At 46.4% G+C, this 26,133-nt stretch overlaps 1 protein-coding gene, 1 long non-coding RNA gene and 8 other non-coding genes across 11 annotated transcripts in view; 5 read left to right on the forward strand and 5 right to left on the reverse strand.

Moving 5' to 3' along the window:
- Nucleotides 1–5,403, reverse strand: part of Trim27 (tripartite motif containing 27) — an 18,729-nt gene extending 13,326 nt beyond the window's left edge. The window contains exons 1-3 of one of the 2 annotated variants that reach the window (XM_050142333.1): nt 4,691–5,403; nt 3,543–3,638; nt 1,482–1,712 (exon numbers count right to left, since the gene is read on the reverse strand). In XM_050142333.1, the coding sequence (XP_049998290.1) occupies nt 1,482–1,712; nt 3,543–3,638; nt 4,691–5,110 (747 nt within the window). In that variant the 5' untranslated portion in view covers nt 5,111–5,403. The remainder of the gene's footprint in view (nt 1–1,481; nt 1,713–3,542; nt 3,639–4,690) is intronic. The other variant, XM_050142332.1, reaches the window with a different exon arrangement.
- A 140-nt stretch (nt 5,404–5,543) lies between these two features.
- On the forward strand, nt 5,544–6,878 carry LOC126501583 (uncharacterized). The gene is made up of 2 exons (XR_007591719.1): nt 5,544–5,848; nt 5,973–6,878. It is a non-coding gene; the product is annotated as an uncharacterized lncRNA (long non-coding RNA).
- An 8,438-nt stretch (nt 6,879–15,316) lies between these two features.
- On the forward strand, nt 15,317–15,421 carry Trnal-caa (transfer RNA leucine (anticodon CAA)). Its single transcript has 2 exons — nt 15,317–15,354; nt 15,376–15,421. It is a non-coding gene; the product is annotated as a tRNA-Leu (tRNA).
- A 341-nt stretch (nt 15,422–15,762) lies between these two features.
- On the reverse strand, nt 15,763–15,834 carry Trnaq-cug (transfer RNA glutamine (anticodon CUG)). The gene has a single exon. It is a non-coding gene; the product is annotated as a tRNA-Gln (tRNA).
- Nucleotides 15,835–17,735: 1,901 nt separating this feature from the next.
- On the reverse strand, nt 17,736–17,817 carry Trnal-aag (transfer RNA leucine (anticodon AAG)). The gene has a single exon. It is a non-coding gene; the product is annotated as a tRNA-Leu (tRNA).
- A 269-nt stretch (nt 17,818–18,086) lies between these two features.
- Nucleotides 18,087–18,159, forward strand: Trnam-cau (transfer RNA methionine (anticodon CAU)). The gene has a single exon. It is a non-coding gene; the product is annotated as a tRNA-Met (tRNA).
- A 1,914-nt stretch (nt 18,160–20,073) lies between these two features.
- On the forward strand, nt 20,074–20,146 carry Trnak-uuu (transfer RNA lysine (anticodon UUU)). Its single transcript has one exon. It is a non-coding gene; the product is annotated as a tRNA-Lys (tRNA).
- Nucleotides 20,147–20,544: 398 nt separating this feature from the next.
- Nucleotides 20,545–20,617, reverse strand: Trnam-cau (transfer RNA methionine (anticodon CAU)). Its single transcript has one exon. It is a non-coding gene; the product is annotated as a tRNA-Met (tRNA).
- A 3,129-nt stretch (nt 20,618–23,746) lies between these two features.
- Trnaf-gaa (transfer RNA phenylalanine (anticodon GAA)) lies at nt 23,747–23,819 on the reverse strand. Its single transcript has one exon. It is a non-coding gene; the product is annotated as a tRNA-Phe (tRNA).
- Nucleotides 23,820–24,290: 471 nt separating this feature from the next.
- Nucleotides 24,291–24,362, forward strand: Trnae-cuc (transfer RNA glutamic acid (anticodon CUC)). Its single transcript has one exon. It is a non-coding gene; the product is annotated as a tRNA-Glu (tRNA).
- Nucleotides 24,363–26,133: the final 1,771 nt, after the last annotated feature.

Genomic DNA, 26,133 nt, shown 5'->3' on the forward strand with positions numbered 1-26,133 from the left:
GAAACTGATAGACACGGAACCTCAATTTCATACAGTTTCACCTACGATGAAAAACATTCTCACCTTTCCCAAACATCTTCAAATAAAAAACCTACTTAGTTCCAAGCACCAACAGAAACAAAAGGCAGGCCATAATTTGCTCACTATTGTACTATCCTATGACCTGTTTTAAAAGGCATTTGCTGTAGGAAGTCTTACAGCCAGTGGTTACCAGCCCACTGGGACGTGGCCTCTTATACTATATATGCTGATGTAGAGCCTGGGTCCAGTCTCTCTTTTCCAGCTGCGGGATTTGGTTTCTGATCTCCGTTTCAGCAGAGGATTTTGATTTGTGAGTCTACCCCTAAATAAATGTCTTTTTCTCAATTCTGAGCTAGTGTGGGATTTCTTTTAATCATCCTTCTTCAGGCATTTATTAACATATGTGATAACCATTTACACATAACAAGTTACTGTCTGAACTTCAAACTAAAACATAATTAAGGAAAGTTTATTTACCTATCACTTAATTCCAGTGCCCACCACAGTGCCTGTATTAATGGGAGATAAGACAGGAAGGCAAACAGTGGATCATCTACTGTGGTCTTGTCCTGGGAAGTACACTGGCTCTTCTCAGCTACACGAGCACAGGCAAACTACAGCAATGTTCAGGTGAACTGCACCTGTTCTCTACCCCAGGTCCTTCTGGCTGTGGTAATATACATATATATTTTAAAATTTCAGGATAATGAAAGGGCCTTGAAAGAGATGTGGTTCAAATTCTTTATTATAATTGACCCTGAGGGGGCTGGAGAGATGGCTCAGTGGTTAAGAGCATTGCCTGCTCTTCCAAAGGTCCTGAGTTCAATTCCCAGCAACCACATGGTGGCTCACAACCATCTGTAATGAGGTCTGGTGCCCTCTTCTGGCTTGCAGGCAAACAAGCAGACAGAATAATGTATACATAATAAATAAATAAAAAAAAATAAAAAAAAAAAGCACAACTTTTTTAAAAAAAAAATAAATAATTGATCCTGAGCAAATGAGATCCATCAATGAAGCCCCAACAGAGTCAAGGGATGGGCCCACAGTCAGATACTGCAGGAGGGGCCCAATGACTACGTTTTTCTTTTGCCCTTTCCATGATACACTGCAACTGAAGAACTGACTGAGTTGTGTCAGTCACAACTTCTAGCTGGGCCGTGGTGGCACATGCCTTTAATCCCAGCACTGGGGAGACAGAGGCAGGCAGATCTCTGTGAGTTCAAGGCCAGCCTGGTCTACAAGAGCTAGTTCCAGGACAGGCTCCAAAGCTACAGAGAAACCCTATCTTGAAAAAAACAAAACACACACACAAAAAAAAAAAAAAAAAAAAGAAAACCCCAAAAACTAAAAAAAACAACTTCTAGTATACAGTTTTCCTTCCAAAATGCCCAACACTTAAGCAGTTACAAAGGACAAAGGGCATCATGAACACTGCCCTGCAGGGCTTTCCTGCTTACCTGTAAGAGTTCCCTGGTGGGCTGCTGCTGCTTCTCTTCCAGCTGGGCAATCAGGCCACTGAGGTGAGAGATGTTGCAGGAGAACTGAGTGATGGCACCATTGATGCTGTTGTAGATGGCTAAGTCTAGCTCCTCGAGGCGAGCTAACAGGCGATACTCGTGCTCCTTCAAGGAGTGATACAGCTGCTCAAACTCCCAAACGATTTTTTCCCTCTCCATCTGGGTCAGGCTCTGTACATGACATGTAATGGTAGTGAATAGGAAATGCTCACTTCTAGAACTCTTGTAAATCTTCCCAATGACTTAACCCGAGACCTCATCTCATACTATAACAGCTTCTCTCTCTCCCTCCCTCCGTCCCTCTCTCCAGTCTTTATCCACCATGAACTGAATTACTCCAATGGTAATTAAGAAATAGTCCCTACCGTAAAAGACTCAGTCAAGTGATAGGTTCACGAGACACTGTCATGATGGGTAAAGACAACGGGAGAAGTTCAACAGTCTCCCCAAAATCCATGTTCACACAGGATCTTGTAGAATACCATGTAAGCATGAGTTAAGATAGGCTTTTTAGGCTGAGCAAATGGCACAGGCATTTAAAGAGGGAAGAGAAGACATGGTTGGTTCTATATGCCTAGAGCCCATGAGCACTGAAGGACAAGATCAGATCATACCCTGCCTGGTAGAGTCATGAAATACAGCCATACAGAAGTGGCAGGGTTAGCTGTGTACCCTGTGGAGGTGATCCGGAATGATCACACACACTTACCTAGACTCACTTACTTGGTCCCTTTATGTGATCCTTTATGATTTTGGGGGAGTGCTTATGGGTTTGGCATTGAAGCTGTCCTACACAATTTGTCTATTACAGTTTGTCTATCTTTTCTTCTCTACCCAATTCCTCAACTGCCAAGAAGCTGTAGAGGCAGGTGTGCCAGTGCATTCCTGGATTCCTAGCACTTGGAAGGCAGGGACGGAAAGATTGGGACTTTAACTAATGAATTCAAGATCAACTTGGGTTATGGAAGACCTCATCTCAAAAAAGCAAGCGTTCTACCTGAGGGATTACAAGTGTGGCAGGGCATACCTGTAATCCCAGCATCTGGGGAAACCAAGCAAAGAATATTCAGAGTTTAAGACATTCCTGAACTACACAGTTAAATTATTTCTAAATAAATAACAAATGGTCAGCAAATGACTTGAGAACACTCCAAAAACATTTTCCTTGAATCCAGCCACACCCACTCATTTACATATTAGACATGACTGATTTTGAGATACAATAACTGAGCTGTTTAGTTGTGAGTTGGCTTGTGTAAACCCACAAAGCTAAAAGTACTACTGGCCCTTTTTTGACCTGAACTCAGCTGTCCCAAGAACCCCCACCCCATCACACCTCTAACCAAACCAATTTTCTTAGGCACTTACTGGGCATCTTTGTAGCACACTTGTGTGCGCATGCGCACACACACCTTGGCTTATAGACACTTTTCCTAAGCTCATACCTCTTCTCAGTTGGGTAAGTCTTTCAAAGGCATAAAGCAGACAATACAATCTTAGACGTACAAAATTAAAGCTAAAAGAAACCTTAAAGGTCAGTGTTTCCGAAAGGGGTGTGACTCACGCCCTGGCAGGAACAATTTGCCGGCACAGGTCTGTTTCTCGCTATAAAACTTACCAACCTTGTCCCATCTTCCCACTCGATCTTTGACTCGGCCTCAAACCAACCATTTACCATTTAAAGGGCAGAAAGGGCAGCACCGGCAGGCTGGACAACCACAGCTTTCACCCGACCTCTCTAACAGACAAAGAAATAAGGCCGAGAGAGGCTGCACCACCTCTCCATCTAAACCGGCAAGCACCAGAGCTAAGAGGCAAACCCAAGATTCTGGATTCCTAGAGGCTGTCTCTCTCTGGACAAACCTCCCAGAGCTGATACCTCTGAAGTTTTTCACTGTACCCTGACAAACACTGCGTTTTCTCAAGGACTATCAGAGATAGTAGTTCAGAAGGTTACTATCCAGATGCAACGTTCTGCAGGCTGGAGAATGGGACCCTTACCAAGAGCTCAGCTCTCGCCTGCTCCCCCTGCGCCCGCCGTCTCTTCTTCAAATCCTTCACTCTTCTTAGATGGTCCAGCCGATTCTGGATTTGTTCCTGAAGAAAGCAAACAGTTGGTCAGTTCAAGACGTTACTCTGCTTATCACACAGGAACCCAAACTACAGATGCCAAGGCCCAGATGGACTGTCCTCAGACCACAATGCCACTCCTGGGAAGAGCCCAAAGCGTAGGGGTCGGCACAGCTCTGCTGGAGCGGTTTCTTATTTGAACTCTGAGCCACCTACCAGTTCTGCCTAAGTTATGAGGCATCTAGGTAAGGAGGCTCAAAAGCTGAGGAACACAAAGTTCCTTGGAGGAACACAGAGACAATGACTTATTTTCCTCAGGCACAGAATGGGTAAACATCACTCTCCCATGCTACAACCCCTCACCGGAGAGTGAACGGATACAGGTGTCAGCTACGTAAACAGAACTGATATTTGGATGAGCCCACATTTAAACAAGTATATTTCGGGGTGTCTGTATCCCTGCAGTTGTCAAAATAGACTCCTTGCCACTTTAGAGCTCCTTTATAAGCAACGTTTTTGCACTACTGTGTAGCCACGCCGGTGTTTATTCAACAGTCCACAAAGGCCTCTTCAGGGCTTGTGAGTTCACTTACTCTTCATAATAACTGTTCTCTCCCGAGTCTCAGAGTGGTTAAATGATTTACTCAAGCAGGAAAGAGCTGGGGACATAGATTAAGTGATAGGCATTGCTTGAGGTGAATTCGCCGGCCAGCAGCGACTGTCTAGTTTGCTATCCCGGGCCGGGTGGAGTTCGAGGTCTCCAAAGCCTATCAAAGTGGACGTGGCTTGATGTGCAACTCCTTTGTCAAAAGGGAGGGTCTCCTCGCGCCGTCCCTGCCCCGCACGCGTTGAGGCAGAACAGGGGGGCGCTAGGGGGGGGGGAGTGGGGGAAGCCTGGGGGTGGGGACGCTTCTGGCCCCGCCAGCTACAGGTTCTCCTTCCGAGTCTGAGTACGGAGGTTCCGCAGCCGACAGGGAGGAAATGACGGCGCCGGGCCCCACGTCCGGCTCGCCATTTTCTCGGCGGCAGGCCCCGGGAAGCCCCCGGCTTCGCCCCTTTGTCCGCCGGCCCGGCCCTACCTTAAAGCCCTCCACCGCCTCCTCGAGGGGCAGCACGCTGTGGCCACGGTGCTCCCGCGAGCGGTCGCACACCACGCAGATGGGCATCTGGTCCTGCTCGCAGTACAGCTTCAGCGGCTCGCGGTGCTTCTCGCACACGCCCATCTCGCCGCCGGGCCCCGACGGCCGCTCGGTGCGCAGCTGCTTCACCAGCTGGGTCACGTTGGCCAGGTGCCGGTTGGGCCGCATGTGGCGCTGCGGGAAGGTCTCCCGGCACTGCGGGCACGACACGTTCGTCTCCGCCGCACCCCAGCAGCGGGCCAGGCAGGCGCAACAGATGTTGTGGCCACAGTCGAGCATCATGGGCTCCGCGAAGTACTGAAGACACACGGGGCAGGTGGTCTCCTGCTGCAGGCACTCGGCCACGCTCCCGGAGGCCATGTCGCGGGCAGGCTGGGCCGCAGGGCATGAGCCCGGAGCCGAGCTCTGGCTGAGCCCGGCGCTCTCGCTCGGCTTCTCCTCTCCGGAGCGGGGCGGGGCCTCCAAGGCCGGGATGGCGGAGGCGCGCCGGGCTCTTCGCCGGCCGGACCAATCCCTGCACCGCTGCACCCCGCCGCGAGCGCGGGAAGGCCTGGACTCCGGAGCCCGGTCGGGGGCCGAGCAGAGGGGCGTCGGGGACCCGGCGCCGCCGGCTGGCTCACAGGGCAACGTGGCCGTGTCGGAACGGATCCCCGGGCCGCGCAGACTCCACGGGCCAAACGGAAGAGGTGGGCCGGGGGCGGGGCCTGGCTTCGCGCGCCGCTCTCTTTTAGGCGAGCGGGCGGGTTTCCTCGGCGTTGTCCTGGAGACCCCGGAGCTGGAGCGCCGGTACCCAGCTTAGGGGTCGGTGGTGGCCGCCCAGTGCACTGTGCGCAGCGTGGCCCTGGCCGTGGGGTCCGGACACTCCAGGCGTCTGTGGATTCGTAGTCTTTTGTTGGGTTTCCTCTTAGTGCCTAGGCCTCGTCTCCTTTAAAAGTAAGATGGCTTTGTAGAAGTACCCGCACAAGCTCCTCCCCGTGTGTGAAGCACTAAGAAACACACCCAACTGCCGGCGATTCCCACTGCCTGAAAAAGGTTGAATTATCAGCAACTTTTCTGAATGGCAGAAACGGAGAAGCCCAGGTCTACTTCCGCCCTGGAGTAAGTTGGTTTACCGTTGCGAGCCTCATTTTCTTCTCGTGTGAAATGGGGTTTGGTAGAGTTTAGAGCAGAGTGCGGATGGTCAGAGCCCGATACCCAGTGAAGTCTTCCCTTGTCTCCTTAGCGTTACAACTACTGGGGGGCCGTCCCACTGAGAGCCCGCCTTTGAGTCCGACTTCTCAACAGGCTAAGTGCCCAAACTTCTCACTTCCCCAAGTGAGGCTGCCAGACGAGGCGTGTCAAAGGGCTCCCGCCCCTCCTCCGCCACCTGCTGTGGAATCAGCGGTTTCCTAGGAGACCACCTAAGAAAGGACCAGGATTCTGCCAGGATTCTGTCATTTGAGCCTCGTTCTCGGACCCCACTCCCCACCCCCACCGGAGCCTGCTCTCTAAGTCGCTGGGGCCTGAAATTCTGAGTGTCCCCCGTACTGTGGTCCCTCCGAGCGCGGCGTTAATAATTCTTACACCTAACAACCCACTTCAGTGTCCCCCCCTTGAGCCTGTTTTTTTTTTTTTCCCCAGGGATATACTCCAGCAAGGAGTTAGACTTGGTTTTCTTTTTTAACTGTTTGAGCCATAAAGGGGCTTGTGGGAGCCAGCCATGATAAGCTAAATAGAAACAGACCACCCAAAGGAAGTTCTTTACTTCCAACCATTATCACGGGCCAGAATAGGACTCAGCCATCGATAAGTTTAATAAAGGCCTGAATCTCAGTAGGTTGCTGATAAACTAAGATTACCTGAGCACCACCCAAGAACAGACCATCCAAAAGAAATGCCTTTACACCTTACATTCCAACCGCTGTAGACAGGACCACCTTCCAGCACACACTCACCAGGACACCCCTAGACAAATAAATGTCAGTCAATCAGGGGTCCTGAACCTCAGAAATCCCGCATTCCCACCTTTACTACTATAAAAACCCAACTCTAACTGAGCTCGGGGCTTTCCGTTTGTTCCAATACATTGGACATGCGGAGAGGCGGAGTTTGCAAACTTGCATAAAATAAAGGCTCTTTATATACGGGACTCAGTCTCCTTGTTGGTTTTTGGGGGACTTCGCAGATCTGGACATAACAATGCTCACCCATCAGTTTAAGTAAAATACCGTGTACATTGGATGGCATTGAGTAGAACCTAAAGCTTGCTAGTTTTTGCTCTATTGAGAATCCCACGATGACCCCAGGTCTTGTAGCCCAGAATGTCCGTTCTCTTGTCACAGAATAGTGTTGCGGTCTGCTGTCACCTCTACCGGGGCATTTCCCGCTGTCTTTTGGAACTGTCTCGGTGTTGCCCTTGTCCTTGAGCAACAGGGGCTTCTGCATCCAGAGCATTACCTTCGAGGATTTTACTCGGATCTTCACCGTGGGACACGAAATTCGATGTGCCAACAGGTCTTGCCAAACCGAGCCTCCTTTCTCCAACCTGCCCTTTTGAAACTCCAGGCCCAGTTATGGAGAGCACTCCCAGGGAAAAGGTCCAGTATTTGGCCTAGGCCACACCAGAGTCTGCTCTGGTTCAAAGGAATTGAAAATTCCACTCTTTTTCTCCAGAAGGAAAAAAAACAAGTTTTGCAAGCCAGTGTGTAAATAGGATATGCAGAGGGCAGACGTGTGTCCTGGAGTTTAGCCTTGTCATTCAGGGCTGCTGTGGCCTCTGCTTTCTTAACCCTGGGAGGCAGATGGCCTGGAGCGGGAGGCAGGCAAACTGGCCTGTTGGGTGAGGTGGGGGCGGGGGAATGGAAGCTTTTCTCTTCTGGGATTCCTACTGACCCCCTCCTTTCCCAAAGGATGGCTGTTTTCTCCTTATCCACGAAATTTAGTGGAGTTGTCATTTGCTTTATTGCTTAATTTCTCTGCTCACTTCCACGTTCCCAGTGCTGAAGATCAAACTCAGGGCCCCGTGCTAGGCAAGTGCTTTTCTCCAATTCCATCCACGCCATTTGAATTTTCGTTAATCCGCCTTGACCTAAATTGCTGCTGCAGTCTGTCAGTTTGCAAATGAGTTCGCAGTGACCTGACAGTCAGATGAATGAAACTGCTGTCATTAGTTTTGTTCCCAATCTTTCTTTTCCAACTATTTTCATACCACTTCCAGGAAGGGTCCTCCTTAAAACTTCTCCATGTTTTTTTTCATTTTGTCAAATTCTTAAGGACTTTTTTGAGTTAAGTTTTTGCCCTCCCTTGTCCATTATGGCCTCTTCATAATATATGTCGCTGTACTTTCCTCGTGTTAGGTATCCTCTCTGTGTGTATTGCTAAATCTAGATTCTGCCTATGAGAGAAGCCGTGATGTGACGTTAAAGGTTTTTTTTTTCCTGAACCATTTTTTTATTTGTTCATTTCTTGCATTTGAAGTACTCTTTGATGACATCCTTAGCCAGAGATCATTTGCCGTCCTCTTTAACTACTACACAATAGCAACCAGTCACTTTACGGGGTTTCTTTCCCCTCTCAGTGGGTGTTACAGAGGCCCACTTGCTCCAGTTTCTCATCACCAACCTTAATTAGATTTATTTGGCCCTTGGTGAAGGGGCTTTGCTGTCTTAACCTCGTCACAGCGGTAGGGCTTTAAGCTTCTATCAGCTAGGCTCCCAGGGCTTGGGGGATTCTGCTCTCCCAGATAAAGACTCTGTTGCTGCCTAAAGGTAGAGTTAACTAAGTCTCAATTGTTCTAATAAAACCGAGGATTCAAAGGCTAGGGTGAAAACCTGTGAGCTCAAAGAGTTAGAGTAGCAACTGACCAACTTTCTTTCTTAGCTGGCTTTCCGGGAAGCCTTTTGCCTTCCACAGGGCCCCAACCGAAAAATCCACGCTGCACTCCTACCTACTTCGTGTCAGCGAGCTGCCAACCCCACCTCTCTGAACCCAGGTTAATTTTATTTAATTAATGCAAATGCAACATATCTTTACTCAGTTAAACAAATGCAGCATGAACAAATGTAACACGTCTTTGCCTAGTTAAATTCCACGACAAGGCTTCCACCAACTTGGCATACACAGGCTCATCGCAATTAGATACAACAACACAAAGATGGATTTGGCAGATGTCTAAAGCTTTGGCCACTTTGGGAATTTCATGGACCAGGTCATCATGAATGAGGACCGTCTTCAGCATCTCTTGTAAAGCAGTGTTAAGGACCAGTACACACTGGCCTTCAGCAATGCCTTGCTCAGGCCTTCAGCTGGCGGAATGGGAAAAGTGTGTTCTTTCTCTCTTTCCCTCTCTCTCTTCTCTCTACCTCCTCTCTTCTGTTGTAGGGTATTTTGTTCACACTCCGACACTCCTGAGACTTGCTAATAAAGTTAAATCTTGAATGAGGGCAGAGCCAGCAACTAGCTGACTGGAATTGGCCATAGAAAAGCCCACAGTTTGGATAGCAAGGAAGAACAGGAAGGAAGGGGCAGGTTTAGTGCTTTCCTTTTTGGTTCTGAGACAAGGGAAGAGGCGTGTCTCTCTCCTTGCAGTGTCTCCAGCCAAAAAGCAAGGTCAGCTATTTGCTACCCAACCTCTCTGATCTAGTAGGTTTTTGCCCCAGCCTTTGAGTCCCGAGTCTTATGGATAAATAGAACAAAGACTGAATTTAAACCTACATATTGTGGTCATGATAGAGCAGCCATGGGACCTGCCAGGATGCAGCCTGAGTGGCCGATGGGGCACTGACTGAGGGGCCATGGGGAGGCAGATGATAATGAAAATATCAGTAGATTCACGTGCAGCTGCTAAACTGACAGAAAACATCACTCTTCCTCTTCCCTCATCTCCCTTTCTTCCTCACCTCCTCCCCTTCCTCCCCTTCCCCTCTCCTTTTCATTCTCTCCCAATCTCCTAACTCCTCCACTACTCCTCCTCCTCCTCCTCCTCCTCCTCCTCCTCCTCCTCCTCCTCCTCCTCCTCCTCCTCCTCCTCATCATCATATACCCAAAATTATACTAAAACGAACTAGAGGATTTTTTAGAAAAAGAGTCACTGTACACAGCCCTAGCTGTCCTGGAGCTCACAGGGATCTGCCTGATTCTGCCTCCTGAGTACTGGGATTAAAGGTATTTTTCTCACGTCTGTTCTTATTTATTTATTTATTTTGCTTTCAAGACATTGCTCAAACCCTTTAAAACACAGGACAAAGATATTAAAACACAACCACATATGGTGGTACATGCTTTCAATTCCAGTACTCAGAAGGCAAAGACAGGTAGATCTCTGAGTTCAAGTTCCAGGACAGCCAGGACTATACAGCCATATTTGTTCTCAAAAACCAAGCAAGCAAAAATGTTATTAAACTATCACTTATTATGTATTTTGTTTTGTTGAGAGTCTCCCTAAGTAACCCAAGATGGCCTAGTACTTGACAATCATCCTTTCTCAGTATCTTGGGTGCCAAGATTACAGGTGTGTACCAACACTTATAATTAGAGTTTTTTTTTTTAAATAAAATGTTTTGTTGTAAAATAAATTCCTATTTGTTGTCTTTATTTTACCTACTCTAAGGAGACCAATGACTTAGTCTAAAATCTGCCAGGCTTTAACATCTCAGAGGCATTTGCGTCTGGTGACTCCCCTTTATCGGATCCTTCATGCAGGCTGCATAGAACCCAAGAGGCACAGAGTTCTGTTTCCTCTCCTTTTCTCTGCCCTTGACCAAGAAAAATTTCAGAGTTAGTGTGTATCTTAGTTAGGATTTCTATTGTTGGAAAGAGGCACCACGACCACAGCAACTCTTATTAAGGAAAACATTTATTTGGGACTGGCCTACAGTTCAGAAGTTTAGTCCATTATCATCTTGGTAGGAAGCATGTTGGCATGGTGCTGGAGTGATAGCTGGGAGTTCTACATCCAGATCCGCAGGCAGTGGTCCTAGCTTGAGCTTCTGAGACCTCAAAGCCCACCTCCAATGACACACTTTGTAACAGGTCTTTCTTTGGACTACCAACTTCTGAATAACAACACAAAGACTTTTTATTAATTATGAAAGCTTGGCCTTAGCTTAGGCTTGTTCCCAATTAGCTCTTAAAACATAAATTAACCCACTCATATTAGTCTATGTTTTGCCACATGGCTCGTTCCCTCTCCTTAGTACTGTATGTCCAACTTCCTCTGCATCTGGCTGGTAAATCTCCTTTCCCAGAGTTCCTGTAAAAGTTTGTGTGCTCATAAAATTACTCCTTGGAAGTAATAGAACCAATGACTCCAGAGGCTGGGTATGCAGCCAAATGATGGAACACTTGTCCAGTATACTCAGTGCCTTGGGTTTGATCCTAGCACTGAAGAAAACAAAGTTCATCTGTATATATACTCACAGAGACACACATATGCACATATCAAATCAGGCCTAGAAGCCTAGTTACTTGAGAGGCTGAGGCAGAAGGATCAAAAGTTTGGGACCAACCTGGACAACAGAATGAGTTTTAGGCCAGTCTGGACAACTTGGTAAGACCCTAGAAGGAAAGGAAGAAGAAGGGGAGGGAGGAGGATGGAGAGACAGGGAAATTGAACAAGATTTGAACACATGCTGAGGTTACAATTTAGTGATAGATGTGCTTAGCATGTGAAAGAGCCTATATCCAAATCTCCAGCACTATGGCTAAGTGTGTGTGTGTGTTCACACACGTGTGCGTGCATGTGCGTGCGTGCGTGTGTGTGTGTGTGTGTGTGTGTGTGTGTAAATGAGAGCATGGAGAGTGAGCAGACTTGATTTGGGTACCATTTTCTCCCCCTTTAAAGATTTGTTTATTTTCTGTGTGTGGCTATTCTGCCAGCATGTGTGAATGTTCACATGAATCCTCTGGAACTGGAATTACAGAGTTTTATAAGCCTTATGGGTACTGGGAATCAAACCTGGGTCCTATGGAGGAGCAGGCAGTGCTTCTGACCATTTATCTCCATTCTTTTCATAGTACTTTTGAAATATTAAAATTATACGCAAACATTCATCAGTAGTTTCCAGGATTGAGGCAGAGAGTGGAAAGCAATACCTGTAGCTTTGCAAGGGTGGTGTGGTGATTTGAAAGAAAATGGTCCCCAAAGGGAGTAGCGGTATTAGGAGGTATGGCCTTGTTGGAGGAAGTGTGTCATTGTGGGAGCAGGCTTTGAGGTCTCTTTTGCTCAAGCTTTGCTCAGTGTGACACTCAGCTCACTTCCTGCTGCCTGCGAGATGTAGGACTCTTCAGGTATTTCTCCAGTACCGTGTCTGCCTGCACACTGCCATGTCCCACCATGGTGAAAATGAACTGAACCTCTGCACTGTAAGTGAGCCACCCCAGTTAAATGTTTTCTTTATTAAGAGTTGCCTTGGCCACAGTGTCTTTTTTTTAGTTAGAAACCCTACCTAAAACAGGCGGCATGGAATTCTTTGGGCTGGCACAGTTTTGCATCTAGAATGAAGATCGTTCACATGATGTCTATGTGTGAACTCAAAATAACAGAGCAAAATTGAAATGATACAAGTCTTTAAACTGTTAAAGCCAATCTCTAGTGACGAACCTTCTCCAACAAGGTCACACCTCTTTCCCCAAACAGTCCCACCAACAGAAGACCAAGTATTCAGATGTTTATGGGAAACATCTCACTTAAGTCACCACACAAATAAAAATTTTTAAAAAGATGTATCATTGGGAGGAAGTAAAGGCTGTACTTGATCTTTCAAAGTCTCTCTCTCTCTCTCTCTCTCTCTCTCTCTCTCTCTCTCTCTCTCTCTCTCTCTCTCTGTCTTTCTCTCCTCCAGGACCATAGGTGTGAGCCACATGTGATCCACCACTGTGTTGTACAATTAGCCTTAATATGAGTTTTGTGACATTATCTCAAGGTCATATGTTTGAGGTAATATGTCAATTTCATTTTCCCACTTAGAAATATCATCTCTGAGACCTCACTATAAAAAATGTAAAGTCCGGGCGGTGGTGGCGCAGGCCTTTAATCCCAGCACTTGGGAGGCAGAGGCAGGAGGATCTCTGTGAGTTCGAGACCAACCTGGTCTACAAGAGCTAGTTCCAGGACAGGCTCCAAAACCACNGAGCGGGGGGGGGGGGGGGGGGGGGGGGGGGGGGGGGGGGGGGGGGGGGGGGGGGGGGGGGGGGGGGGGGGGGGGGGGGAGGCGAGGAGAGAGAGAATGCTTTCCTTCCATCGGGGCACCCAGCCTACCGACAGTGCTACCCACATCTGAGGCTGCTTCCCTGCCCCCCTTAGTTAAAGGTCTCTGGAAACACCATGGCAGATATACAGAAGTGTATGTTACTAATATCTTTGACTTTTCTCCAACGGTTGGCAGGGTAAACAAGGGGCATCCACTAATGCGGTAATTACTTAATGTACTTTGGGGTAGAAAGGTATGCAAACATAGACAAGCAGAAATTAAACCAGAAGCGGCCATTAATAATGCCTTTAAGTAACAGATTTCAAAGTCTACTTCCCGTGCTGTTTTCAGTAGCACGGTGTTAAGTATATAAATCTTTAGCTACCAAGCAAACCAACGCACACACTGGAAAATTCTAAATCACTGGATGGTCACCATCTCCAAACTTTGCTGATGCATTTGTAAAAACACGGTGCAATTACAGTTACAGTTCTACAATGAAGTACTGCACTGAAGAATTATAGTAACACATTCTGATCTAACAATAGTTCAAAGTGCAGAGATGGAGCCTAGATTCTAGATCTTCCCAGAAATAGCCACTGCCTTGGGGGGGGCATATATGTGCATATGAGGGGTGTGTGGCACGCTTGCTTGCACACAAGTGTAAGAAAGCCCTAAGTTGAATCTGGGCCTTTGCTCTCTACGTTTTTTCTTTTTTCTTTTCTTTTTTTTTTTTTAAAGATTTATTTTACCTTTTTTTCTTATTTTTTATTTACTTTATTTTATGTACACTGGTGTGAAGGTGTCAGATCCCCTGGAACTGGATGATCCCCTGGAACTGGATCTTCAGACAGTTGTGAGCTGCCATGTGGGTGCGGGGAACTGAACCCCGGTCCTCTGGAAGAACAGTCAGTGCTCTTAACTACTGAGCCATCTCTCCAGCCCCTGTTTTGCCTTTTTATCTTTATTTATATCTATTTGTGTGTCTGTGTGGGTGTGTGCACAAGAGTGTATGTATCCTTGGAAGTCGGAAGAAGGTGTGGGATACCCTGAAGCTAGAATTACCAGCAGTATGAGCGACCGAACATGGGTGCTGGGAACTGAATTTGTGGCGCCTCGAAGAGAAGCGACTCTTCTTAACTGCTGATCCATTCCTTTATCTAACAACAATCAAAGAAACGGAGGCCGTGAGATGAGAGAGAGCAAGGGAAGAGGAGCACATGCAGGAAAGGAAAGGCGGATGGTGCAGTTATCATCACAAAAAATAAAACATAAAAATATATGCGTATATCAGCATTTGTGTGTGTCTGGGGGGGTCAGTGACAAATCACAAGATTCCGGGTCCTCCTGCCTGTGGATCTCAGTCAGGTTGGGTAGCAATGCTTTTCGACTTGCCGAGTCTTCCTGAAGGCCGCTAGCTTACCTGTGGATACTGAACACGTGAGAACTTGTCCCTATGATTGTAGCCCTAACAGACTGAGTATGAACTTTCAGGCAGAATTCTTAATTGGAAAGAATAGGGGTCAAAGAACAGGATCAATCCAGCTTTCCAGAAACTCAGTTTCCTACAGACCTGGAAAAGTGCAGGCATTTTATTGAGTTGTTGCAGGGGTAAGGTTTATTAGTCATGAGAATGGTTTTTTTTCTCTCTCTCCCCTCACCCCCTACTCCGGGAAATTTCTTATAATTTAAAGGGATTTTTCCATTTAAGATGCAGATTAATGGCCTGTTTGTTCCCAGATATATCCCAATAATACCCTGCATGTGGTGGGTTCTTGTCTTGCGGTAAGAAGAGACTAAAGTACTGGGGGAGGGGAACTCATTGGGTGACAGGTTCCTGGGATGAAATGTGTGAGAATCTGTTGTCTTCTGTTCAATGTGTGTTCTCCTGTTGTGTTTACCCTCTCTTCTGTCATAGACTGGCTTCTCTCTACCTTGGAAGATCTCTTTTTACTTCTTTGTTGTGAGAACGTCACTATTATGGAATTTCACATGCTTTTATTAAGTCATGTTTGCTAGAACAATTCTCCAGAAACTTCCTGAGAGAGAGGACGTGGGACATAAAATGTTTGGAGTCATGTAAATCCCACCCCCTCATTTAGGGTGCAAGCACGTTCACCACAGAGTCGCTTTACCAACCCTGACCTGAGCTTGCAGGATCTTTGAGATTTCTAACTCCACTGCACTCCAGAAGGGTGGCACCCAAGGGCCGATAAACGCTGAATTGCAGACGGGATTGGAAGCAAAAACCTCGAGAGGTTTTTTTTTTTGTCTAAGTTCCTGACTAGACAGAGAAAAAGAGTTTAGTTTACCTTATAGGGATTTGTATTTCTACATCCACAATTGCTTACACATTCATTATCATTGAAAGATTCATTAATTGACAACCTATCGCGGTGTCAGGGTGGCCGAGTGGTCTAAGGCGCCAGACTCAAGCTCAGCTTCCCTAGATGGGGGTTCTGGTCTCCGAATGGAGGCGTGGGTTCGAATCCCACTCCTGACACATCGTCTTTTACTCGTTTTCAATTACTTTCACAGACTCTTCGTCTTCTCGCCTTTTCATTTTCTGTCTTAGTCGGCTCGGAACCTTCACGACGTGTCCTATTAATCACAAAGCGCGCTGAGTCCTGTGCTTTTCCACCAGCGGGAAAACATCTCCGCTTAGGAAACGTGCACAAACTCCATAGTGACACAACTGGCAGTTGGGTGAGGAGTTGACAGGGTCAAATATACCTTTTTCACTGCCAAGGCCGTATAAAACCAAATGCTGGGTTGCAAAAGGAGCTGTTCATTGCTCATGGAATTCAATGAAACTATGTTCCAACAAAAGTATTCTGAGGAATAAGGTTCCACCGAGATTTGAACTCGGATCGCTGGATTCAGAGTCCAGAGTGCTAACCATTACACCATGGAACCAACCCGCTTTCGTCAGTGCTACAACGTGTATCTCTGGACACTGATAAAAAAAAAAAACTAGAACCATCCCACGGGTGTTATTTAAAATTCTGTTACAAATTTAGTTTGTTTCAAAGTGACTTATTGTTACCTTCTCGTGAATTTCTCAGCTGTATCCTTGGTCCTTATTTTATTTATTTATTTTCCTGTTAGATTGTTTGCTGTTCTCTTAATCTTTTTTATTTTTTTGGTTAGCATACAAGTAAATGAGAGCAATTGTGACATTTTCAAATGTATAAGTTAGTAAACTTTGCTCTTATCCCGAACGTCCTTCCCCATCTCCCTTCTCCTCTGGCTCTCCTCCTGCCCCCTGTCTATTTTCACAGCACAACTATCCTTGTGCTCTTTGTAAGCGCATGTTTGGTACACAAATGAAGAGGAGCACGACCTTAAATGGAATGTTTATCTCTGCCTCTTGATGATCCTAATAGTATTTTTTATCGGAGGAATTAACTTTTTAAGTGGAAAATCTTTCTGGACTGCAGAAATGGTCCGGCGCCACGTGGTGTGCACCACACCTCCCGTGTGTTCTTCTGCATCTCGGGGTCTGGCAGCATCCAGAGCAGTTCTTGCAGTTTGTGCGTTTTCCCCCAGCACAAAAAGCAAAGTGACTATTAGTCCTATCGTTAGAAACTGAACAAAGACGTATATAGCCCCTCCATCCCCCTGCTTCATTTACTCGATACGCGGTATCTGCAGACTGCGGTATCAGGAGCAACTACTGTGTGCCGGGCAGCATGCCCTCAGCTGCAATCGTGAACTGCTGCGGCTTGTTAACGCTTTTCCCTCATCACCAGGCAGCTGGTGCCAAGGCGGAGTCTTTCTCCCTCTTCTACAGCCCCAGGATCCGCCAAAGTTCACTCGGTGCGTGCAGCGTGAACGCGGAAACCAACACAGTGGGCTCCAGGAAGAACAAAGGAAGCTTCAGTCCCGTCAGTACCGTAGAGCAGTTTTTAGACTTGCGGGGTCTCTTTTTGTCTTCACAAAGCCAATTTCTCCTTCTTTCCCTTTCCCTCCCTTCCCGTTTCCTTCCTTTCTCCTCCACTCCCGGGTTCCCCTATTCCTAAGGGACAGGCACCCTCTCTCTTTTTCTGTCGGTATCACTGAGTTGATAGGAGACCCAGGACAGCCTTCAGGAGAAGATAATTTCTGAGTTGAGGCCCAAGACTGAGGAGCAGGAGGACCCAAGGGGTCTCTAGCTGGAGGATAAGAGGCAGTGGCGAGGCAACGCATTTATTTTATTATTTACAAATTTACTTTTATCAACTTTTTCATACAGTATATTTAGATCATGGTTGTCCCCTCGCGCTTTGTTCTGTTTTCCTTTTGCAAGGTATTAGAGTCATACAGCTCAGATGATCTTGATTCGGGTACAAATGAAATGACAAGGCTGCGCTGATGCTGAGGGCAGGCTTTCCGTCTCCGGGACGGGAAGGAGTCCACTTCTTCAGCGGCAGAGGCCCGATTTGGTTGAAAGTCGACTCAGGGAAAGGGAAAGTTTCACATTCGTTCTTCATTCATCGACCAACGTAGCAAGAAAGAAGTGTGGAGTCTTCACGCCCTAGCTCACAGTAGGTGCGTTATAATATTTTTTTTAACATGAGTGAATTAAAGAAAAACTTGTTATCTGTTGGCAGGTCCTTTTGGCCGGTGAAAAGGAAAAGATTAGGGGAATAAAGGTCACACCTGACGTGCTTACAGACTGTTAATTGAAGTAAATAGTTGAAGGCACATCCTCTCCCGGGACTGCTGTGGGTGTGGTATGTATGAGTGCGATTTGTAACCCGAGGAAACAGAAAGCAGGAGAGGAGAATTTTAGCGGGTGAGAAAAATATTCATTGGTCTGAATTGGAAGAAAATGGTGGCAGCGGTGGGATTCGAACCCACGCCCCCGAAGAGACTGGAGCCTTAATCCAGCGCCTTAGACCGCTCGGCCACGCTACCCCTGCGGTTGGGCCACCTTGTGTTGTCTGGAGTAATTGCACACTTTCGGGCTCCTTTCCCGCAGTTCCTTGCGCACGGCCCCCTGCGCCGTTCTCTATGGTTTTTTAGCGCAGCCGCGGAGGCTCGCGGGCACAGGGGCACAGCAGGCTCGGCTTCTGCTTTGTGCCTCGAGCTTCCGTAACAGCAGCTGTTTGAAGAGCGATCGTAGCTGTAAAGATTTTTCATGAAGATGATCACAGGTACCTGTTCGTGCGGCGCCGTCTACAGGCGCCTCCTTAGCGCAGTAGGCAGCGCGTCAGTCTCATAATCTGAAGGTCCTGAGTTCGAACCTCAGAGGGGGCAGCCGCAATATTTTTTTACTTTCCTTTCGGAGAAGAGACTTGAGCTCGAGTGTGTAGGTGGGCAAATCTCCCTCCCTCCCTCCCTCCCTCTCTCTCTCTCTCTCTCTCTCTCTCTCTCTCTCTCTCTCTCTCTCTCTCTCTCTCTTTCTCTCTCTCCATAGAAAGTACAATGTTCTTTGTTTTCGCAAAAAGAAACCCAAACACTATTTAATGAAACTGAACAAGTAATTTTCTGTTTGTGTAATGTAATGGTCGGTTACAAAGTTATAAAATTGTGATTTTTAATTTTTTCTTACGTATTAAACACTCGACAAGCGTGGTGAAGCATGCCTATAATATTCCAACAGCCGAGAGGCAGAGGCGGGTGAATCTCTACATGGCTAGTTCCAGGGCTCTGTTTTAAAAACAAACAAACAAACAACAAAAACATTAAACATGTAATCACCATTGACTCCAATTGGAGCCAGGAGAATTTCAGGTGCCTTTGAGATATATTTGGCAATTGTTCATGTTAACACACCATGACCAGAAAATTCTCCAGGCCAGAATGTAACAGAGAGGGAGGTGGGGGTGCCAGTGTGACAGGGGTAAGGGACGTTTAAGGTGTAAAATGTGTGTAATTGTGGGTTTGCTTCTCTTTAACCATTTTTCTGGGATTGCTTACTATCGGGGTCACTCCATTCCGCCCATGATCCTCTATGTCAAAGATGACACAAAACGAAAATGCAAAAATAAATAAAAACAAAACACAAACGTTCCTCTCCAGTCTCACCACGTTGTACCTTTGCTCTTGACAGAATTTCTAAGTTATTCAAACTTCAAGAAAAAAAAAAACTCTAAAGGAGAAATAAGTAAAGCAAGCAAGGAAGACAAATGTTCAGGGTTAAGACTGTCTTTTGCATCCAGCTTTGGCAGCTCTGTGGAGCCGGGAGAGACGCCTCACAAGTGTGTATGTTGGTCCCCTACCCTCACGTCGTGCGGCCACTGTCTAAATCAGCGTCCCCGTCCATCCCGTCTCAGGCCCGGATTTGCCGGCCGGCGTCTCAGGCTTTCTCTTAAAGTCGGTCAAAAGAAGAGTCAGAGAGAAATTCATTCTTAGACTTTCTCTACCTCCCTAGAAGTCCTACCTCCCCCCAAGAAAAGAACTGCAGGGTCGGAAGGAACAGAAAAGTGTTTGTTGGGGAATATTATTTTCAGATCAGAACAGATGGAACGGGAACGGCTTGTGCTGCTCTCTCAATGGGCTCTCTTCGTCTTTGTTTGGAAGAATTCAAGAAGCCTGACCTGAATCACCTGGGCTGGAAACAAAGCCCCAGAGTCCTTCAGTCCAACTCTCTTTGCTCACAGAGACACACACACACAGAGGATGACCATGGATGAGGAAGGCAGCTGGGGAGTGGAAAAGAGACATTTGGGGGACTTTCTGATATTGGAGCCATATTCGTGATAGCACCCCCTTAATGAAGCCCTGGTGGAGACCACAATTAAATCAAGACCATTTACAAAGGTGGAATTAAAGGATGGAAGTAGACTGTTTAACAAAAAAAAAAAAAAAAGAGTCAGAGAAATTGGCAGGCAAGAGGAAGGAGGCCGACTTGGGGTCTGAGTTTTTCTTCAACTCTCGAATTGTCCCAACCTCCGTTCTCTTCGTGGGGTCCCAGGACATCTCATTATAGCAGTTACCAGCGGTTGGAGTAGCACACCTGCTCCCCTTCCCCTTTCCTGAGCTCAAAGGGGTGAAGGTTTAACAGTGAGCATCCAGGAAATGCTCTCCGGGAGTTTTCATTTTAGTGGTGAATGACGGGTAATAGATTTTTAAATCAGCTGACCAAAAGAAATATTAAAAAAAAAAAAAAGTAAAACAGATATTAACACCATGTATCTTTATTCACTCTAGAAAGAGTCAGAAGCAAGAGCCCGGATAGCTCAGTCGGTAGAGCATCAGACTTTTAATCTGAGGGTCCAGGGTTCAAGTCCCTGTTCGGGCGCTAGTCCTTTTTTCTTAGTAGCATCTAAATTTCTGGGGTTAGACTGGGTTGTAGTAAGGTTGTGTTTATCAATAACCAAACCGATGTTTTAGAAGTCCTGGCAATTTTTCAGAGCTCTATTTAACGAGACTGAAAACCTAGGTTACATCATGTATCCAGGACGTGGTGGTAAGGAAGCTTTGTATGTGTTCGAAGGACTTCCAGGCAAAATCCAGCGTCAATTGTTCATCTATGCATTCCTTCTTTCAAATAAATTTTAGGGTACAATGCAGTATGAAGAAGGACCTTGGGAAAATCGCTCCTGTCAACTAGAAAAGGAAGCTACTTGCACAGCAATTAGACAGTTTTGAGTTTTTAAACCACATAATACAATTTTTTTTAATGAAGAGAAAAGATAGTGCCCCCTCTGAGGTTCGAACTCAGGACCTTCAGATTATGAGACTGACGCGCTGCCTACTGCGCTAAGGAGGCACGTGGCGAGTAAGATGGGATATATTTTTTTAGTAACAAATTATACTTTGCCTACGTTAGCCCAGCCAGTGTTCTTAAATGAGTTTGTTTGTTTTCTCATTCCTGAAAATACCTGAAAGATTCAACATCTTCCCCAAACTGAAAAGATAAAAAGAGTCGCCCTGTTCTTCTGCTCTTCCTCGGACATACACAAGAGTTTGTAATCTTAATGAAAGCATTTCCTCACTTCATCTCACTTCCTTCGTTGCAAGTCAGTTTTGCAAGGTCTTCTTCCCAAGTCCCATCGACTTTTCTGCTGTCTCCTTCCTACCTCTCGATCCCCAGGAGTCCAAAAGGGACGTAAGAGATCTCAAAGCCTAAAGGATAAATTGTTCTTTACACAAACTCTCGGGAATCTGATAGTGTGAGAAGAGGAAGAGGTGAAAACCCGATTTACCTAGACTCGCCCGGGAGTGCCTCTGGTTCCACACTGGAATTTAGCGTTCTTAGCGTCTGCCTGGGATTTTTAAAACCATTGAGTGTTTGGTTTTTTCGCGTTAAATGTGGAAGTGGGAGAAAATACAGAAACCTTTTAAATTACGACCCCCACCTCCACCCCGATCCGCCGCGCGTCAGAAAACAAACTGGTTTGCCAGCTGTCTCTGCCAGCTGCTGCTGAGTTAGTCCCTGGCTTTGATAGTAAGACCCCAGTGCTGCAAGTGACCCAGCCACGGGGCTTCAGTGTATAGGAGTGTGTGTAGTCCTGAGTGGTCTGTCTTCACCCGTGTAAAAGTAGATTAACCGCTGAGACGGTGCTACTTCGCATCAAGGTTTATGATGGTTTATTTTTGAACACGGTGAATATCATGACCATATTTCCCAAGAGTTCGGATAATGAAAATGGGAAAGATTATCAGGCAAATGCCAACACTACCCAGACGTCAGCGGATGACTCTAAGTGATGTCCAATTTAAAAAAAAATGGAAGGACACACAACTGGATTGCGGAATAGATCGATGATCACATAGCAAACTGCGGGGCATGGAAAGAGGAATTTAGATGTAGCCACATAGGGAGTGTATTAGTCAGGGTCCTCTAGAGGAACAGAACCGATAGAAGGAAGTCTTTATTAGTGTGGTATAGAAGGAAGTCTTTATTAGTGTGGTTAACAGGCTGTGGTCCAGTTAGTCCAACAACGGCTGTCGAGCACTGGAAAGCCCAGGAATCCAGTAAGTTGTTCAGTCCGCACGGTTGGATATCTGAGTTGGTCTTTAGTATAAGCTGGGATCCTAAGAAGAAGGCTCAGTATGGCAGGGAAGGAAGGAATTTGCTGGGGAGAGCGAGCAGCCCAAGAGAGCAAGCTTCCTTCTTCTAAGCCTTTTATATAAACTGCCACAGAAGGTCTAGCCCTGATTAAAGGTGGATCTTCCCCCCCCCCCCCCTCAAAGGCTGAGTGAGTCTTTCCACCCCATCAGGACAAGAATCTGTCACAGGCGTATCCAGATGCTTGGGTTTTAGTTAATTCCAGATTTAGTCAAGTTGACAGCCATGAAGAGCCATCACAAACAAGGCTGCAATGAATCGGATAGTAAAAGTTAGACAGTAAAGAATTTCCAAACAGTACCAATGCTGAGTTTAAAACATCATTGGGCATTAGTAGTTGAAAGCAGATGCTGTTTTGTGACTTCCCTTAGTTAGCTTTCGGTTATTGTGAAAAACACCACAAAAACAACTTGGGTAAGACAGGGTTCATTTCACCTGACAGCTGTAGTCTGTTATCCAGGGAAGTCAGGGCAGGAACTCAAGGCAGACAGCTGGGGGCAAGAACTGAAGCAGAGGCCGTGGAGGAGTGCTGCTTACTGGCTTGTTTCCTATGGCTTGTTCAGCGGCTTCTACATCCCAGGACACCTACGAGGGGTGGTGCCACCTGAAATGCACTGGGCCCTCTAGGGCACTCATTAATCAAGGCAATGTCCTACAGACCTGTCTATAGGCAAGCTGATGGAAACCATTTCCCAGTCCATGTTTTCTTCCCAGGAAACTCTAGCCTGTGTCAAGTTGACAAGGAAAAAAACAAAGCAACAAAACAACCCCGACATAGCTCCTTGGGTTACTATCTAGGTTAAGAAATTAGAACCGTTTGGTGGAGAAAACCCCAGGAAATCTTAATGCCCTGTGCTAGCCCTAATGAAGAAGCTATTCTGACCCTGCTCTCTCTCAGGTCATGTATCAAATCAAAGCCACCGAAATGCTTTCCTTAGATCTTAAGTTTGGAATATGGCCTTGAAAATCATCTTGACTAGTATGGACGTTTAATGAAGCCTCATGTGCCAGGTCATGCTTGACGGGTTTAGCTTGCTCAGAGATGCGCACCTCCAGCATGTCTGTGCTTCCGCAGATAGTTAGCTGAGGAAGAAACACCTGCCCTGAATGACGACAGCTGGACTGAGCGAGAAGGGAAAATCCAGGTTCATCATTTTCCTGCTTGCTGTGGACTCCCTGAGACCCCGCGTCTGTGTCTTCCTGCACAATGGATGGCACCCCCACACTGTAAGCCACAGGAAGCTCTTCTTTCAGCTATTTGGTCTCAGTGATTGACAAAAGTACCATCCCGTCCAGGAAACGTGACAAAGGGTTTTTGATACTTGGTCAATACTCACTCATATTGTACAAATAGAAATTTCCACAAATCCCATTCAGACTCTAAACTTATTACAGAAAGTGAAGAAAATCTTCCTTAGACTCTTTTTTTTTTTTTTTTTTTTGGCGGGGAGGGGAGTTGCTGAAACCTGGCTTCCTTACATATCCTTGGCTGGCCTAAAACTCACTGTATAGACCAGGCTAGTCTCCAACTCATAAGATCTTCCTGCCTCTGCCTCTTGGGTGCTGAGATTAAAGGCAAGTGACACCATGCCAATCTTACATTACTTACTCCCTTGATGTCCGCGCATCCTACGCTGTTGCACAAGGTTAGTTAGGACAGTAAGACTTTCTGTTTTCCTTGGCTTTGGCTTACAGCTTTTAGGTTAACGTCATGGGTATAAAGAGGAGGAAGGTTTGGAGAAGGAAACAAATACGACAGCTCAAAACAAAAGGGAAGATAGTACATACAGAAGCATGTTTCATTAAAACAAAAACCTGGTCTTGTGTTGCCGAAACCCGGGATCGAACCAGGGACCTTTAGATCTTCAGTCTAACGCTCTCCCAACTGAGCTATTTCGGCCACGCCCTGTGTGTGCTACAGGCTACGTTCTAATAACTTTGTCACTTAGGTCCTCGTTATGGCAAAGAATTGACAAGAGAACCTAAGATGAAGAATTTTGATATTTGAACATCTTTCGGTATTATAAAGAGAAAAGCAAGAAAACAGTTTACTCTTTTAAACTTGCCTCAGCGCGGGAAGTGGTGGTGCACGTCCTTAAACCTAGCTTTGGGGAGGCAGAGGCAGGAGGATCTTTTTACTAGCCTTCATAGAGTTCCAGTTCAGGGCTGAGACACTATCTCAAAATAGAAATGTGACTTTGTTAAATGCTACAGGATATTTTGGGTCAATTCACACATTTAGGCGGGAGTTCCGACCATACACTTTCGAGCCTTTTGAATTTGGTTGACTGGGATTTGTAATTAGTTCGGTCAGCTGTAACACAGTAGCTGATTCAGTTCACATAGCCTACAAAGAGGCCTGCTTGCAACTTCCCTGGTGGTCTAGTGGTTAGGATTCGGCGCTCTCACCGCCGCGGCCCGGGTTCGATTCCCGGTCAGGGAAAAGACTTTTTGCCTTCTTTTCATATAGGAGTTTTCTGCTTTGTGTCCGATTTACTTTGGGTATTAGAACTGCACATTTTCAAATGATGTCACCATTTAAAAAATTTACTGATAATTATTTTATCTCTTGATATTATGAGATGGACCAAGCGCTCTTGCTAGAGGACGTAGTTTCGGTTGTCAGCACCGACGGGACAGCCCACAATTGCCGATACTCCATTTCCTAAGGCATCCGAAGCGCTGCTTCTTGGACACCAGACATCCAGGTGGCACAGTGCCGTACGCAAAGGCGAAACACTCACTCATGTATTAAAATATAAACAAAGAAATCCTATTAAGTTTATTTGCAGTGTTCGTGCCTGAGTATACTACGTGCCCGCACAGGCTGGAGTTAGGGGCAGTCGCGAGCTGCCTTGTTGGGGGTTGAGCCTGGAACTCAATCCTCTGGAATAGCAGCAACTGCTCCTTCTTGTCGGAGTCCCTTCCTCCTCCCCACCTCTCTCTGGGCTTTAGCATTCAACAACTCCTGCTGTAGGGCGATTCAGCGAGAGCTGGCTGGGGTTCGCACATCCCTTTTAAAGATGCTTGTGAAGCAGTTTATTGGGAGCTCTCGGTGCTTCCCATGGGCTGGGAAGTTTCGGGGTGAAAAGGGGAGGGGCTTAAAATTTTTCGGTTCTGCTGGGACAAGAGAACTGCACACAGTGTTTTAAATGAGTTTGTGTAAAGAGAGGGCACATTGAATTCTCAGTGCGTCGATTTAACTAGGATTCTAAAACATCATAAGGCGGGGGACCTGAATTAACCGCAAGCACCAGAGAACCTGACGGAGAAGTTGCCCCGTGAAGGTCATCCACCCCCTAAAGGAGAGATTCATGGGGATCAGCTTGCTCCCCTCAGTGATACTGTCTACAGCTTCCCTTGCAGAAGAACAGAGAGAACAGTGAGAGCATGGTCTGAGCTGTTCTGAGAACTATGCACACCCCCAAACCTTCTTTCATATAGCACACCATTCACAAAGTTCCCGTTTGCGCTTTGATTATGAACGTGGACTCATCCAGTGTGGCCTCCTTGATTAAATGCCACTTTTTTTTTTTTTTGGTGACATTTGTAACACAATTTGTGCTCTTCACAAATCCTCTCTGGCATGTGAGACACGGCGGTTGATTCTCGTTTGTTATCGGGACTCTAGAGGCCAGAACTTAGTTAAAAAGCCCAGCAACATACTTGTAACTGCATAATAAATATTTGCTATTGCCGTTCAACTTGACACACTTACGGGCTCCTGACTGGGTTAGGACCAGGTGCAAGGCCGTCCAGGCGGTGGCGTGGCTTCTTCCAGGCATTAGTTCACTGATCATTAGTCCTTGATGTTCAGTTGCTTATATGATCTTATTCTCTGAAATTCTTTCTTCATTTTTCTACTTGTAGTCTACTTCGCCAAAAATAAACAAACAAAATGCAAACACTAGAGAGAAAATCAGTTCCTGGATAGATGTTTTTACAGACAAGAAGCAGTTGAGACAGCGTTGAAACAAATAACACCAGAAGGGGGCGCCCCTACTCCAGCTCGGTCCCTCAAGGTTTACTTTCAAGCCTTGCAACCTTGCCCTTAGAATCATACAGGGCACTAATCTTGGCGAGATCACCCTTGATAGGAAGAAAAGAGATTGACAGGTAAAGAACTAAGAGTCAGTCACACAACAGGTGAAAATACAAGGCTTTGGATTAACGGACGGGCAAAAGGAGTGGGGAACCGTGTTGGTTTGGCTTTT

Source organism: Alexandromys fortis, unplaced genomic scaffold (genome assembly GCF_014885135.2).
Source record: "Alexandromys fortis isolate MF-2015 unplaced genomic scaffold, M_Fortis_MF-2015_v1.1 scaffold_5, whole genome shotgun sequence".
Lineage (NCBI taxonomy): Eukaryota > Metazoa > Chordata > Mammalia > Rodentia > Cricetidae > Alexandromys > Alexandromys fortis.